Source organism: Lichenostomus cassidix, chromosome 3 (assembly GCF_008360975.1).
Source record: "Lichenostomus cassidix isolate B80296 chromosome 3, HeHo_3.0, whole genome shotgun sequence".
Taxonomy (NCBI): Eukaryota; Metazoa; Chordata; class Aves; order Passeriformes; family Meliphagidae; genus Lichenostomus; species Lichenostomus cassidix.
Window position 1 is genome coordinate 52454375 of NC_139483.1, and position 17787 is coordinate 52472161.

The window sequence follows — 17787 nt, forward strand, 5'->3', positions numbered from 1 at the left end:
TCCTGGTATCAGTATTCTAAACCAGAATCTACTGAAAACGTTTGAAAAAGGACACAGAAAAAAGCCTCCTCCTCAGCAGATTGGTTTATGCAAGTATGGAATTTCTAAAGTTAAAAAATCAATCCATTTCCTCTATGCAAATACACATGTGCAGAAGCACAAAACATGCATGTGCATAAATAGGGCTGTTCTGAACCAGAACAAGCGTAAGCAAAGTCCACTCATGTAGAAGCATATCTGTTCCCATATTTTTAAAAACAATTTTTCATCAATCTTGTTTAATATCTCTTCTTTCACTGTTTCTCATCTGCTCATCACAGATGCAATGAAGTGGTATATAACGCACTTTAATTTTAAAATACTGAAACAAACATTATTTTCTTACTGGTAAGCTCGATGGTCTTTCTTGCTGGATTAGATTCAAGTCTTCATGGTTAGGCTTTCCTGGGGCCATAGGGGGTTGAGATCTGGTTCCATAGCCTTCCTGAGACATGTCCTGCAACAACAGTTGTAAAAGAATTATTAATCTGATTCAGTAATTATAATTAAACCTGCATCACAAAAGGGTGAAAATACAATAGCTGAGTGGTGGTGTTTTTTTTGATCAGAAGTTTTCACTAGATAAACCTTTCTGATGGAAGTATCAAGCCCACACAGGTACCACTATGACATATGCTGCTGTTTGTGAAGAAAACCAGGGAGCTGAGAGGCATGCCAACAACCAACCAGCAGGGAATCATACCACTGGAACATGGGAAAACACACAAAACCAAACCTCTTAAATAAACAACCACATTTTACTGTAAAACAGTAAGTAGCAAGCACAACCATTGATCCTACTCTGAGATGTATTTTCAAGCATTTTGATAAAGTACTGAGCCAGGTGGAAGACCGGACGCAAAAATAAGATCACCATCACACTGTGTAATCAGACTCCTGTAACAACCATGGATTTACCATCAGAACTACTGGCGCAACTTTCAAACCCTGGCCATCAGGTCATAGCACACAGCACAGTCACTGCATCTGCTCCAGGCACGTTCTGTCTGAAGGGTTGGAAGGCACGTGTATTTGCTTGAGAGTAGCTCCAAAGCTTGTACCGGTAACCCTGGGGATTTTCCTCCCTACACAAGCCCAAGCAGTCGTAGTTAATAGCCCAGTGCAACACCCACCATACATGGGTGGGGGGAGCAATGAAACAACCTCCTGTCCTGCACACCATCCCCCATCCCCCAGCACAAGCTTATTTCACACCCCGCGACACTTGCCCGTTGCAGAGCCTTAAATTCAGGCTTCATTTTAGCTACGATAGCAGCTTCTACACCAACTTCTTTGTGGAAAACAGCAGAAAGCTCAGTACTGACTTCAGCATGTGTAACTGGCAGGGAAAGTTGAAGAACCAGTTCGTGACTGCTAGAAAAGGTATCTCACCTTTTTCTTTGTTTTTAAATGGTTTCACTTTTCTCTCCCCTTCCCCAGTTTACTACCAGTTCAGTTTGCTTCAGCCACTCTCAGGCCTTCGATTTTGTGGCATACCTGAAGCAGGCGGGAGCTGCAGGCACAGAGAGACAGGGCAAGCTGCCCTCTGCCCCACCCCACCATCACCTTGCCGCTGCTTGTGCAGGGCTGCTCAGGCAGGCAGCCCAGTGCCCACAGCCACAGCTGCAGCTCATGCACAGGCTACAGAAGGCAGCGGCTGGCAGAGCAGGAAAGCTTTCTGTCTCCGGTTTTAGCCCAGCTTCTGACAAGAGAGAAATTTGTTAACAACTGTACCGTTTCCATTCAGCCCCTTCCACCCATTTGGACTCTCACGAGTTATTTTAAGGGTTGCAGAAAATTCAATGGGGCTAATTAAACAAACCCCAGCAAACCTGATACGATATAAACCCAGCAATAAATGATCCTATCCCTAAGCCTGTGCCAAATAAAATCAAGAAACACTTAAAAGGCCAGCACTTCAATGTGGTTACCAGCAGAGGGTAACAATTAGGCTTAAGGGTGACAAAGGCTGATGGCTGAATGATTATTATCCCCTGTGACCCCCCGCACTCCCTCCCGCCCAGATTTCCACTTGTCACACAGCTCTCCTGCTGCGCACACCAGCAGGTTCCTGTGGATTAACAGTGAGGTTTAAAATCAACAAATGGCACAAGGCCTCCATTCAGCAGCCTTCACCCCAGTACAAAGGAGTAGAAAGGTGCAGGACAGCTTCACAATAGGCAAACAAATGAGCAAACCTCTGCTTTCCTTTTTATTAAAAAACGCGCATGCACACACACACACGCACCACGCTCACGCACGCTGGGGCTGTCACTACACAGGCATTCGCAATAAACCCGGCAACCCCAGATTTCAACTTCCAATTCAGCGTTCAATGCTGTTCTTCCTAATTATTAAAAAATTACACCAAATAAAAAACACTTGTCGAAACAACAACAAAAAAACCACACAGTTATACCAAGAGTGGTGAAAAAGGGTAAATGGAATTTTCAGTTTAGGAGATGTCATTGTAGAAACGCAATTGTTCCTTTTCCAAACAGACACTACAGGATTTTGGGAAGCAAAACATGTTTTATATTTGAAAAGTCAAGAGCCATTACTTCCTTACAAAGTACCAAGCATGGGTTTTCCCACATTTGCAAGATTTTAACCTTGCTTCCTTCTGGAATTTCCAGGGAGACCAGAGCAGGAGAGAGAAGAGACAGCATGCTTTCTTATGAGAAATACTGCAGGTTGAAAGAAATTTACTTTTACCTGGATATTTGAAAACTATGTGTGAAATGTCTTTCCACACACTGAAGAGCACATTAAAAACCCCAGACACAACACCCTTTGTCTTTTTAAATGCACCATTTTCATACAGCTTTTCTTTCTGTCTGTAGAAAAATCAAATCAATTTGTTCAGTTCTAGATGAGTTTTGGGAACACACGGACATTTGTGTTTGTCAATGATGCAGGCACCTGTGCACTCCAAATGGGACTGAGATTACAAACTCTTCCTTACATTCTCTGTAAGGCTATGTAAATACTTGGATCACTAGAAACTTGGAAAGCAGCTCTTGAGAAGTAAAGAATCAGTTTGCTCTCAGTAAGCTGCAGGCATGGGAATCTCCCAGATGAAATATGCATAGGACTGTGTGTATAATTTTATCTGTTTATACATATGTATTGTCCAATAAAAACAGTCCATTTATATCCTAAACATAATGATTAAATAATAGCATATTTCACTAAGAGGTTGGCTTCATAACCAAAGTAGTGCTGAGTATCATTTTCACTGAAAAACTAAGGCGAGAAAATCCCTACTGCCTTTCTCCAGTTCTGCATTTGGAAATTTTGTTAACATACAGCATATTACAGAATAGCTACAACAGATTTTGAGAGATAAATAAGAAATAAGGACAGAAGTATTAGGGTAAATTGTCTGTCACGGAGGAAATGCGTGGAATTGGCAATTCTCACAGCTTTGAAAGGTCATTTTTCTTCCAAGCATCTAGGAATGGATTTATCGGGGACTGAACAGAGGGAACATAAGGGGAAGAGGAATATGTTACCACGTGTTGTGCTACAGTCATGGCTGAGGAGTTCCCTGTTGATACTTGGGCTTAATCTTCTCCTGGGACTCCTGACTGGTTTTTTTTTGTTTGTTTGTTTGACTCCCAGTATTTCATCCATCATTGACATCAGCTTTCAAAGCAAAGCTTATGATTTTTTATGAATCACAGAAAATCCTTCCTTCCATAGATGAGCATGTGTGTAAGACAGAAATCCAGGCTTTTATAAACAGAAGGCTACAAGTTTCCACTCAGAACTTCCCAACTTGGCACAAACCCAATCATATCATAGCTGTTACAGCACAAACTGTCAACAAAGTTGTAAAATAACTAAAGTCAGGGTTTCCCCCATCAGATTTTAGAAAAGCACATGGACAAATAATCAGCAAGTCATAAACATATACTCAAAATAGCTGAGCTTTAGACTTTTTTTGACTTTTCAAAACATATTTATGATTAAAATAGGTAGACCAAAAAAAAGGGGACTAGACAGAGCCTAAAGCCTGTGTATTGGGTAAGCTGTTCAGAAACTGATCCATAAACAATTATTACATTTGGGAAGTAATAATGGTAGCAAAACCAACTGCTAATCATCCACAGAGACTGAACTAGTTATTCGCCTCCTATTTATGTACACTTTTAGCTTTTTCTGCAAATAGTGGTACATGGAGCTCAAGATTTGTGTAGTCTAAGGAGCAATGGAGGAAATGGGATATTTTCATCCCTCTTGTTCTCTGTTACTGTATTCATCTTATAGTCTTTCAAAGTCTCTAATTCTGGTGTAGGATTTCACTACCAGTGAGGTTTAAAATGACAGAGTGAGCCTACGTAGTGGCCTGCAATAAAGTCAAAGGCTGCTTGTTCCTGCCTCCCACAATTCTTGCCACTGGACACACATCCCGTAGTTTGTGTTAGTGGTCTTTATTAGACCACTTTGTTAGATGGTGCAACTTAAAACTTGCCAGGTAAGTAACCCCTTGCTCCTCAGCTTCATCATGGCTTGCTGAGTAGCGCTGGCCTTGGGAAGGGCTGGGTGAGCAAGACAGGAAGGAAACTTCCCTTCTCTGGCAGCAGCTAGCCATGAGCCTGGCTCTACACTTGCAGGAGTGGAGTAGAGAATTACACTGCAACCACTTTGGAGCAGGCCACTGCCAGACAGCTATTTTTTTGTCATGTGCAATGGTAATTAGTGTCATGCTTTCATTTTCTAGCAGGACCTAGCCTAAGACAAGCAACCCTGTCCACATGGATTTGTTCTCCACAAATCTGAATGAATACAGCGCTGAAAATGATTGAAACAATGTAGATGAAACGCACATTTGTTTTTAGTTTTGCTGAAGAAGATTAGATCTAACTATTAAATAGTTTAAATTATTTTTAATGAAAAATGAAAGCATAGTGAAAATATTAATGTTTGAGGGAAAGCCACATTTAAAGGAGGGCTGGGTGAGAAATATCATACAGGCTTCATCCACTTCTACTGCAGTGAGTTTCAGGGGGTAACATGACCACCCAGGATGATAAGTAGCATGATGGTTAAATAGAAAAAAAATAATTTATTGAAAATAATATCCAAGAATTCAATCTGAAAAAACCTCATTAAAAACTATTTTAGCCCACGTTCTTGATTCAGTGGGTTAATCTTTAGAAGACTTCAAGTGTGAGACTAGCCAATTCTACAGCAATGTGTCAACAGCAAAACCGAAAGCAAATGTTAATTTGTATTTTTTTTTGCCTCAGACCACACGAGAATGGAAATCAGGACCCAGTAGAGCAGCCAAGAGAAGTGCACAGCCGTACAATACAAGATTATTTTACTCATCTCTGAAGGAATACTACTGAACAGAAAGAGGCCAAGTGGTATGTTAGGGGCTATAGAACAACATGCCTTGTTACCACTCAACCAAGCATCTGTTTGTTCTGTGTAGATAAGTATGTATCAACACATCTCCCCTATTTCCATCTTCTGCACTAACAGGCTACAATAAAGAAGAAATTACTTACCAGAATGGTGACATATCCATAAACAGCCAACTTCTAGCCCAGCTCTAATATCTAACATGTCACCTTCCAAATATATGCTCTGGCAGCCCAAAACTGACAACAAAGGACAGCCAACCTGTTAGAGGAATACTGTAGGTAAGGCTGCACTAAGAAGAAATTTTATGCCCATGGGCACAGGCGACACAGAGTCTCATGCAAGCAGCCATGCAAGCAGCCCTGTGGGGAACTATCCACTAAGGACAAAAGAGCAGAGACATTTGCTTGAATCCTGGACAGATGGTCTGCAGAAGAGCTGCAGGATGTAGAGGGTATCTTGCAGAAGTTCTTGGGTCAAGAAGAAATACATACATATATGTGTGTCTTGAATTTTATGAATCAGAAATGGGGAAAAAAAAAATCAAACAAAAGCCTGGAAAACTTTGAAGAAAATTGGTGACTTGCAACTAGAAAGCACTATGCACAAACCAGTAAGCAAGACTCTTGCTGCACAGAAGGAACAGGTGATTTCAGGAAAAAAGCTTGTTTTGTAGGTCCCAGCACCTATTACACCAACAACAAAGAAGAGCATGCTAACCACCGGAGGTGGATTACCAGTGCAGTCTGTTAATCCTCTTAAACACGCAAGTCTGTGTTTACGTGATGAACTGAATAAACCCTGTTCACAACCAGAATACGTAAATCATTTCAAGCCAACCCTCTACCACCACCACAGAAAACTGAATGGAGACAAGGAAAGCAGCTGTCCTGAAGTATGGCAACCAGCAGGCTGGCATCTCCCTCCACATGCTGACGCTCTTTGCTCTCTGCTGCTTCAGTGGGACTGGCAAGCAGCGACTGCTCCTCATTCAGGTCGTTATCATTTGCCCACTGTCAAGCCAGGGGAGGAACGTGCCCTCAGAAACAAAGGGGATACTCTACCTCACCAAGTTAACATTGGTCTTCATCTTCTTTACAGGTACTAAAGGGAGTAAACAACTTCAGAAAATTGCCCAAGTAAAATAGCCCCTTCCTTTTCGAAGAGGAGAAATTCATCTGGAAATCATACCTAATTTGTCACAGGAAAAACCAACCATGTATGAGGAAACATCTGGAAAACCTGCCAGTTTCCACGCCTCAAGTGCAGGCAAGTCACTGTCAGTAAGACACCTCATGGTCTTCAATGGTATTAACACTGCTCCTTCCAAGATATCTGTAGATTCTTTCTAAAACTTACTATTTCCTAGATGTCCTTTGTTAAGCTAATTAAAAAAAATAGAATAATAACATAATTTTCTCCCTTCAAGACCCCAGTTATCATGAAATGATATCTAACTTAAGTCATAAAACACTGGAGAGGGAAGAAAAAAGCCCACACTTTATGCAGCAGTTGATGTAAAAGATAGTTACCTTAGTGAAGTGAATATGTTACTGAGGGTCAGTTAATCAGAATTCTCTGGAATTTATTAGCAAGTCAGACTACCAACTATCAAAGTTTTTTTTCCTGCAAAATACACTGAAAATATTTTGAGCACAGACAGGGTCAAAATAAACCTCCCCACACCTTACAGGAAATTTTTTTTGTTTGGACAACACAGCTTCTAGTCTTATATTAGGTAACCTGAGCCAACTAACAAGACAGAAGGGTCTCACTTCCTAAACGCTCTAGTCCATTGTCACATGTGTCTTGTCTACATGGCCTCCAGGAGCCACATCAAGCAAGTGATGCAGGAAGAGCTCCAAGATGAAATCATTCTCAAAAACCCTTATCTTGCTTTTTTCTCTTCCGCCACTATTGCATTCCATGGATCACAGAGCATATCAATAGTGGATTTAATCAGAAACAAGACATTTCTTCTCGTTTTCCTCTCTCATACTTGTAACATGCCACAAGAAAAATAGGCCAGTTTGATGTTTGTATTAAAATGTGACTGTTGCACACTGCACAACCTGATAAACAGCTGTCAGCTCTTCATTTACAGGCAAAAAAGGTAGGATTTTGTTCTACAGATCTAAAGTTCCAGTGTAAAGAAAGAGATGAGAGAGTCCAAAGAAGTAATCTGACAAATATAACTTGGAAATGAGGGGTAAAATAAGCATTTTATTTCCATGCATTCTCCCATGTTTACAGAGCTTTTTGGACTTCTGCTAAGAAACCCCACAAGGCTTGACAATCCAACCACGCTTTCATTTTCTACACCCCCTCCTTCCTCTCCCTGCCATCTTTTCACTGACAAAGCTATATTTAATACAAAACAGAACAAACAAACAAAAAAAAAGTTTTTTTAAAAAGAGGCCTGGCTAGTTCTGCATGTCCTATTCTTTACAGTCACTTGGGACAGACTACTACGTTAATGTGATGACTTACAGACTTTGTGCCATCCAGCACCCTGCCCTGCCACACTAGTCCTTCCTAAAACTCCAGGAGGAATGCATGGCTTCAGCAGACCCGAGATGCAAAGCTGGTCTGAGAAACAGCTCTGCACCCCAAAGAAACAGCTAAACTCGGCAAAAGGTGGGAGAGGGGCAGGATTTAAAACCTGCCATTTCTTTCAACTCAGCTGCTGCAGAGGCAGGGAGCTGGGGGGCTCTGTGCCCCAGAGGGCAGCAGCCTGCCCCAGACTGCCTGCTGCTGCCGAGGAAGCTCCCAAGCATACGGCTCGCTGGCAGAAATGAGGTCAGAGCACTGCCCGCAGCTTACAGCAGAGCTGAAAGCCTGAAGCCAGCTTACAGAATAAAGAGAAAAGCTGCACCGAGAGCAGCTGCTACCTCTAGGCTAATCGAGCTAGGTACCCAAGGATGAGACTTCCTCACTCGAGACTGGGAAACATTACTTCAGTGTTTTCTTAGGGGCACGTCTGTATCTGTGCTTTGAGGTAAAAGCTAGGACTTCATCTAAAGGCTCATGAAAATCTGCAAATCGGTGAGGAAGGACTGCAAAACACCCCCGAGGTTATATTAAAAAAAAAAAAACAAAACAAAACAAACCAAACGGAGAGGTTTGTTTCCTAACCCCTGTCCCTCAGATATAAAGCTATATTATATTACAAACATTTCTATCACAGTCCAGTGACACCTACTAACTTACTCCCTTCATACTCCATCACAAAGGTCCCTTAAATAAAAAAACTGAAAGGAGATTGACACACTATTTTATCAACAGTACAATCACAGGTGAAGAAATTGAGGCTCAAATGCAAAAAAAGCCTTTAATAAACTTGGTATTCTCGACTGGTCTCTACTGTTTTGGTTAACTTTGTTTTTCAGTATGTGAAAGGGTTAGTGCGTTACATTTGGGACCACTGGAAGTGGAAAACTAGCTGCATTACCATCCTCCCTTTGTCTGCAGTCTGTGAAGACACACAGTATCTGTTCAAGAATCTTTAAATCCAGCCCACCACATGGAACGATATCTTAGTCCAAGGAATGGGAAAAGAAGAGCAATTTCCAAAAGGAAGCACCCACCAGTAGAAGCAATTCAATGGACTGCACAATACAACAGTTTAAACCAACAGCAGTAAACTATTTCTTTATTCTTTTGAGACAGAAAAGTCTTCACCACCATCACCACAACCACAATTTCTCAAAAGAAAATATTACCAACTGGGCTGGTGCTGGGAGTAGCAGGAGGAGGGAATAAGAAGGTGGTGGACAAATGAAAGAAGTGCTGAAAACTAGTAATTCTGAGACCAGACCACTGACTACTCTTTAATACAGCAATGAAAAAACAGTGACTTTCTTTAAGAGCTGGTAAAGGATTACTAGGTAATAGAGCAACAATAATCCTCTCTTTTTCTGTGAGGGTGAAGGAGAACAATCTTCATGAGTTTTGTAGGCAGAGACCCAAACCCCAAACTGGTTATAGCTGGTTATTTAGCCTTCTACCTAAAAACATGCATGTTTTTAGGACATAGCTTCTTGGCAGTCAGGGATAAGCACGAGGAAGACACGAAGAGAAAGGCTGTGTTCTTCCAGAGCTTGATTTATTGAGGGATGGCTCACCAAGACCAACAGTTGTTCTCCCATCTCCCGCAACATAAACATCAACTAGTTTTGTCAACATGTAAAGGTAAACTTGTTTTTTAAGTGGTATCTTATTTATTTTGATTTGCTATTTCATTCTTTATTGTACATATCTGATTGCAACAACCAGAACACCCTGTAACAATTCAGCTGCATGGTCCAAAATCTATTCGAAATCCTACTACAGTAAGAAAAGGCGTCAGCAAAAAGGAAATACTGGAAAGGATAATGAATGTATATAAAATATACGCTGGTCAATATTCAGATAATACATTGTCTCAACAACAAATCCCAATGTAAAATACAGAAAATAAAACTAAATATATGTATACCGAACAGCTTCAATTATTAAAGAAAATGCATGCAGCCAAAAAAATGCAGCGGTAAATTTTACACCAGGAATATTAACAAACTTATTTTCCCTACCTCTGAGGAAAATAATGTGTGTTAATTTAAAGGCCATAAGAGAATACTGCTATATTGCAACTGGCCATGAGGTACAATTTACAAGACCACTGAAATTTGGAATATATACTGCTCATACAGGACTAAAAAACCAAACCAACAAAACAAAACAAACAGTAAATACCCCCACCATCACCACTTAGATTTATTAATAGTTTTTAGACTTTACAACATGATCACTTAATTCAGAATGCTATTCTATTTGAATTTTAAATTTTTTCTTAGAACAGCCTTTGTGCCTTTATATTCTAAAACATTTGTGTAGACAACTTTTGTCAAAGAATAGCCATCAGATTAGTGGATCATAAAATAAATGACAATTACATGATCAGGTATCTTTTGATAAACTCATTATTTTAACTTACTGCTAAATTTCAATGGTATGGATAAAATTATTTCTGGGATATTAATTTAGCTCTCTGAATAACATTAAAAGAAAACCCTCATTGAGTAGTAAGGAGAGTGGTACAGGGAGCAACAATAGTTATGATCACTAATCTCCCTACAACAAAATAGTTTTTATCAGTCTGCATTCCAGCAGTTTTACTATCAAGTTAATTAATTGACTCCTATGCTAATATCTAAATGCCAAGCAATTAATGGCACTGAACTATAAATGGCTTTTCTTTGCTCTTGTAGAGTTATTTCATAAAGTAAATGCAATTCTGTCACTTCACTGATTTAAAATGCAGGCTTTGTGAGGTTAATATTCCCAAGCAATTGCAAAATAAAGAACTGCTTTAATTAACCTTCTGTGATTTAAATACTGGGAGAAATCAGAACTTAGAAACTTTAAATAATACCACCATCATAACAACAATAATAATACTTTGTGGATCAAAGCCAAACCACTGATTTGAGAACTTAAAGAAATACATTTGGACACGTGTATCATACTGCATTTCTAAACTCATTAAAAAGACTTTTCTCTAAGCATAGCATAGTAAATCCATGATAGATTTTAAATAGTTTTTGTAGTTGAGCTGAAAAATGTTTCCTTTTAGGATTATTTACTTATAAATACTGAAGTATTTAGTTTCAACAAATGATTCAGCACCCCTGCTTTTTGCACTAGAAAGCAAAAAGATTTGTGAAGATTTTTGTTATGGACATAGGATATTGCCCACTAAATCTACAAACTGATTGCACTTAAGTAACATTAAAAATAAAGGAGCAAAACAACACCTCCCTTTTCCTAGGAGATTAAGTTTTCTCTCTTTCCAATTTAGCTGAAAGGAGGCTTTTATTGCCAGAGTTTCTTTATGCTATGGTATGCTAACTTCATTTTAGTACATGAAAAAAATCAAGACTAAGGCCTTTCAGCATTGCCTATCTTTCAAGCACAAAAGCTGCAATATGTCTGCCAGGTTCAGAATGATACAAAAACACAGGAATAAAAATTAAAAAACAGCAGGATACAGGTGGTCATGAACACTCCTGCCAAACAGGTTTGCAGTGTGCACTGACCTATGTCTTCTGACTATCCAGCCAGGTATCATCAAACCCCCATCAGCAGCAAATGCCTGAAAAGGTGCACTTGCTGGTTTCTCAGGAGAAGAAAGCTGACCTTCAGAATTCCTCCTTCAAATAGAAAAGCCTGCTTTCAGCAGAAAACCATTAAGAGATGAACACAGCAAAAGAACATATATACTGAGAAAATGTTTAACTACAATGAGGGAACTTTAAACTGAAGGTACTATTCAGTTGTTGAGACAACTCAGAGGCAAACAAATACTTTCACTGACAGTCCTTTGGAAGATTATAAATCAGAAGTATAAACAAGCTTGCTACATTTTATCCATGAACAGGAGCACCACTTTGCAAGATAAAGTACTTCTCCTTTCCCAGTAGTATCACTTAACAAATCCAAGTTGCTACAAGGACAGCTATGTGTAAGGGGTAGTTATACATGCTAACTGTAACAGCTTCAGGCTTACAGACTGGAGTTGGATTTTTATTTGCATAGATTGATCACAAAGCCTATAAACACTCTCTTTAAAGTAACAGGGCCAAGAAAGTCTTCTCTAAATCTGAATGCAGATTTTTGGGTTTGGTCAACAAGCCTTCAGCAAAACCAAGGCTATGCTGCTGTGAGTGCTGCTCTGTGCTACGCCCTCAATTTTGTGTTTGTGCTCAGGTGTGAGTTTACAGACAACTATATTTGCTTTTTCTGCCTGACTCTATTCCTGCTAGTACTTGGCTCTGGAAGATATTCTCCAAGTCTGACAAGGTAGCCCCTATTATAATCTTATAAATACAGAGAGAAATCGCTGAGGAGAAAAAGAGACAGGTTTGACACATTTCCTGGAATGTTGCAAGCAATGATGAGCAAACAGAGCAGTCCCCAAATGGACAGTAATCAGCCATTCCTACTGGGAAAAGATGTAGCACAGGAATCACAGTTTCACTGAACTCCTGAGCTAAGTAACCTCCACCACACAGATAAATAGCCTTATGCTTAACACTTACTTGCTATCACAGAGGCATCATGATTATGAAATAAGATTTTACAAAAGCAGAGATCTAACAGGCAAAGATTTCAATCAGTTAAGTACTCATTGAACCTACAAAGGTTCAAACCTCTCTTGCCCTTCTTGAAAATATCATGTGCTTAAGAGAGGCTCAAAAATGATAAATCAATTTTATACACAAGTTCCATACGGTTCCTAAGTATTTAAACAATTTAAAAATCATCTCAGTGTTCAGCAGGTGCTGGTCACCAGTGAATTGTCTAGAGGCTAGGATTTGAGTTGTGATGTGTGAGTTTGGAAGACTTGCTGAAAGCCTGCTGCCTCCAAGTCCAGTCAAGCTTCACTGCAGATTCAAGAAATCAATATTGTGCTCTGCCTTTTGGTATCTCTCTGACCTCTCTGAAGCAGGCTGGCAACAGAAGGTTCAGTGTACCAAAACCAATGCCTTCATACAAAGTAAAACTGTTGGTGTTCCTCGTCTCTAATTTCAGCTCCCCCCAGAAGGGAGGCTGAGAAAGCTGGTAAAGTATGTATCTCTATGAGTTTTTAGTCTCAGGAATCTGGGACTGAATGTTTTAAAGGAATCACTTCTCCCTTGTACCTCTTCACTCCAGAATTAATATAATTGCTACTAAGCTAAAAACAAGTCCAGCATTTCAGAATGGCCTGAGTGTACACTGAGAACTAGGCATCTCTGTTGCTGAGACGATGAAAGCCATGAAGGATTTATGGTACACAACAAGTAGTGGTGTCAGCCACTGCTGATGACAGCAGGCAACAATCTCTTTGAATATTAAATTTGATTATGAGTTTCCATATAACTGTAATAGCCAACTTTCACAAAGAACACCTTCCTATATGCCTGGCAGCAAATATCAGATTAACATACAAGCTTGTTTCTCCCTGATTTCCTGTGGTTCATAACCCAACAAATATTAAGTGCAACCACTCATCTAGTGGTAGAAGATTACGGACACAAAAATTAAAAAGGAGAGGACAAATTATTTTTATTACAACTTTAAGACATGCGCAGCTGTATATGACTCCTTAAAACAAATTTAAATTAAATTCGGAAGGATTTGAGACTAAACTACAGTACAGTCAACTGCTAATTCTCTGCCAATTTCTAGTAGCTTACGAGTGAAGATTTTATTATAAAGAGTTATTGCATTGAGATATACAACTTTAATTTGGACTCACTGAGGACTGTCTGTATTACTTACTAGTGAATTTGGTATTTGCATGTACAACAGTTATTCCTAACTTACAACACTATTTTTGTACAGTGTTACACCCCAAAACAGCTTGACGATGTTAATTAACATGTTGCTTATTATACTGTTTAAAGAACTTTAGCAGCTCACATTGAATTTAAAAACAATACTGCATCTTCATTGTACCAAAATCACTTTAATAATTTGGTGCATTTTGCCACAATACAATTTGTTCTGTTTTCATGACAGTCATACAGATTGGACATGAAAATAGATTAATTAGTTTCACATTTTGTTCACATTTTCCAAGACTGTTTCAAATCAGGAAATGTTTTATCTGTCCTACCTTGCACTGACTCAACACTAGAAACAGATGTCTGCAAAAGAACGTTCTCATAATCATCTCAGGCTTGCAACTGAGACTAATTCCAACCACTGATCCAAGTTTGGGGAAACGGACAGAAGTTGCAGCCTCTTATGGAAACATCAGAGGTCCCCAACCCTCTGCTCAGAGAGACTGACTGAGGTGTCACCAGAGATGCTTCCCACCTTCTCACGCACACTGCCTTCCTGCATCAGATGCCTCTCTACCTGGCACTACCAAAACAATTCACAAACTCCTACTGGCCCAACCTGCATTCATCCCCCTGGCTCAATCTCAGAAAAAAAAAACCTACCAGTTAGTCTGCTCTTTATTTGTCCTATACAGTTTGCACTGGAAAAAAATCTTGCCAAGATCAGTAGGTAAAGTATGTTATTCTGTGGGGCAAACAAGATTCTGGCCAGCTTTTAGAACATTTAAATAAAACCTGACAATGAGGGAATGATGTTTGTTTGCTTGTTTATAAAACATTCTCTCCTTTTAAGTAAAAGCAGACTAAAGACTGAGCCTGATTTACTCTAAAACCCCCACATTAACCACAAGAAAATGATGTACAAACACACACAAACTCTCTATGCACACAGTTAACCCAAAGGACCAATGCCCCAGAAAAGGGCACATGAATGCCCCACCTCAAGGACCTGCCACACTTTTTTTCCCATTTAATCTCATGCCTGTATGTGAGAAAAGGGATCAGCATTCTATTCCAGAAACTTTCAAGCAGAAAGCTTCCAGAAAGGTGTAAAACAAAGGATGACTTCGTTCAGTGTAACAGCAGTAGCTGTAGAATAAAATCACTATTTTTGTTTAACTAAGAGTGAGACCATAACTATTTTGCAGATCCATTTTGTCTGTCAAAAATTGATATGGTCCCAATTCATAAAATAACACAATAAAGCTTAAAGGCAAGATTCTATTTCGATACATATGAACACATGCTACATAAAGCAAGAAAATATATAAACATGGCTGTTTACACGCCAGTTGGAAAGCATAATAACCAAAAATATACATCACACTATCTTAACAAAATAATGTTTAATGATGACAGTTTAAGTTTGCAATTACATGACATTCTTGAGCAAAATATCACTTCTACTTATGGCAAAAGATTTAAAACTGCAAAAACAACTGAAGCATTTATTCATTTATATGCCATTTCAAGATGAAAAACCCTGCCAAGGGCAACACTATAGCAGTGTAGCACATCTTTCTTTCTCTTTTTTCTTTTAAAGAGCAGTAAAGGTAAAAAGAAGTTAAAGAAAAAAAAAACCCACGGCAGTATCTACATCTACTGGCAATATCTAATGATCAATGAATCTGCTACTGCAATAAATTTGCTTAAAACAAAGCTCTTCCTTTAATGGTTTTTACACAGCAGGCTCCTCATATGAAGAGGGGATGACTGATGCTGGCTTACAATATGGTTCTGTAGTATACTGTGCCAGTATTACTATCAAATCACCTCTTATGAAACTCCCTTTCTGCCTACCATGCAATCAATTTAACAAAGATCTAAACAACTTAACAGTTCAAACATTCAAATAAATCACATTCGCCTCCTTCCCCTCTATGCTTATTAGAAGAATGAAAGTCACAAGTCACTGGAACAGTCCCAGAAATTGTTTTATCTGTTTACTTTTATTAGACAAGATTGCATATTGAATTCAAGTGAGTCAAGGAAAAGCAGCAATGGCTTCACACTTCCACAGTATGTGAGAAATGAAGATGAGCAGCATTTCTAAGGCACAATACAGAGTTACACCTGACCTCAGGAGCTCACTCCCGTTCTGTCTAAAAGAGCAAAAATAAAATATCATCTGCAAGAAATTTCACGTCAGTTTTGTCCCCATAACAGAATACCCAGATCATCACACTATGAGGTTTTATATAAAAGGAAACTGGTGGCAAGAAGTCTGTCATCCAGCCAGAATAAACACTATTTTCAGCTTTATAATCTCCCAAACAAGTTGACTGACATAAATATACAAGGGAAATGAAGAAAATACAGTTGGAAAAAGAAGGCAAATTAGAGAAGCCTTCTTTCCTCAATCTGGCATTTTTCTTCTCCATCCTGAAGTAAAACCAATTCAATCACACATCACAAAATCAATACAGAAAGACAAAAAAATTGGTTAATGATGAATATAGAAAACATGAAGGAAATTCATTTGCAAGCTGAAAAGAAAGAGCAAAACTAAGGATGACAGACAGAAAGGATGACAGACAGAAAGGATGACAGATTGTATGACTGAAACTACCTCAGCTTTCTAATTGACAGGATTATATTAACAGGATGCACTGATATTTTTAGGAGTAGAAATAAGAAAGATACACCAACTGGTGCAACAGGTAATACATTATTCTGTAGGTTTTTTTTAAACTGTATTTAGACTATGTAAAGCCAGTATTAAGTCACAGCAACACAATCACGTATGTTCAAAAAGACTTTCAGAGAGAGGTCATATGGCCAAACCTCCAGTCCAAAGCAAGTCTAGCAAGAACAGGGTGCTTTGGGGCTTTGCCTAGTTGAATCTCTCCAGAGATGGAGATTCCAGTCTCTCTGGAATTCTGTGGGTTTCGCTGTTTTTGAGTTGGTTTCTTTTTTTTCTTTTACAGAGTTGCAACTTCCCTCTTCCCAGTATGTCCCTACTGCTTCTCATCCTTCAATTGTGCCCCTGAGATGAGTTCAGCTCTGTTCTCACCCACATTCCCTCATTTGGTCCCTCTCCTAAAACCATAAAAGTACCTACTCCTGTTTCTCTTGCTAAAATTTTAATCAAATAAATTATAGTTCTTTATTTTTCAAAAGTAATCAGTCTCATATAAGCAGAAATATGTATGGTTAAGTAAGCACAGTTTTTTTTTCTCAGCAGCAGAATTCGACATACATTCCCAACTTTTTTGTTTCCTTAGTATCAATTTTTGTATTCCACATCAGTTACCACTTGACAATAATTCTACTATGCATTATCAGCACAGACAGAACACTTCTGCTGAAGCATCAGATACATAGACCTCAATTTCTTGTGTTAGGAATTGTTTTCTAGATTAGCAGTTCTCAAAGAATGGCAAAGCACCCAGTGGTGAGGTTTTACAGAGAAACATTAGACAGGAAGCATTCACTTGGTGATTCTTCTTGAGACAGGGGAAAGAGCAGCCATGGAACCGATCTGGAGATCGGGAAAGAAACAAGCTACAAGGTGTTTTAGGACTACTTATTATTTATACAAAATAGTCCCATCTACACAAATACTCCAGGAAAATCCTGTATAATTCAGAATCTGGCATCAGAGTTCAAAACTTAAGAGGCTGACTACTACTGAAGAACACCCATTCACAAACCATCAAGAATTCGGGTGAAATTCTCACAATAAGGATTACCAACTGCAAGGCCATATTGATGAGGACCTAATGCATCATCTCAATTTGCAGATTGAGGCAAAAATGCCTACTGACCTTCAGACGTCTTGGAGCCTGGATTTAGACAATCCTTCAATGTCCCCTCAAATCCTCAAAAAAGAAATTTGGCTACATCAAGGCTGGTGTCTTTTATCTGTGAATCTGCCCCTGCCTTTCTCTTCATCCCAGTTCTCTGAAGTTCAAAATATACGGAAAGCTTTACTCTAATTTTGCCTTCATCCTTCTATGATACCTCTCACTTCACTGCGAAAACCTTCACTTTCCCAGCTATGATA

General features: G+C 39.1%; 1 protein-coding gene and 1 long non-coding RNA gene across 9 annotated transcripts in view; one reads left to right on the forward strand and one right to left on the reverse strand.

The window, feature by feature from the left end:
• ARID1B (AT-rich interaction domain 1B) overlaps positions 1-17787 on the reverse strand; it is a 325863-nt gene that overhangs the window by 224749 nt on the left and 83327 nt on the right. For all 8 annotated transcript variants that reach the window (XM_085055792.1, XM_085055790.1, XM_085055789.1 and 5 more), the window contains exon 4: positions 386-496. In XM_085055792.1, the coding sequence (XP_084911918.1) occupies positions 386-496 (111 nt within the window). The remainder of the gene's footprint in view (positions 1-385; positions 497-17787) is intronic.
• LOC146439710 (uncharacterized) lies at positions 494-6439 on the forward strand. The gene is made up of 3 exons (XR_014850881.1): positions 494-1422; positions 2676-2732; positions 5295-6439. It is a non-coding gene; the product is annotated as an uncharacterized LOC146439710 (long non-coding RNA).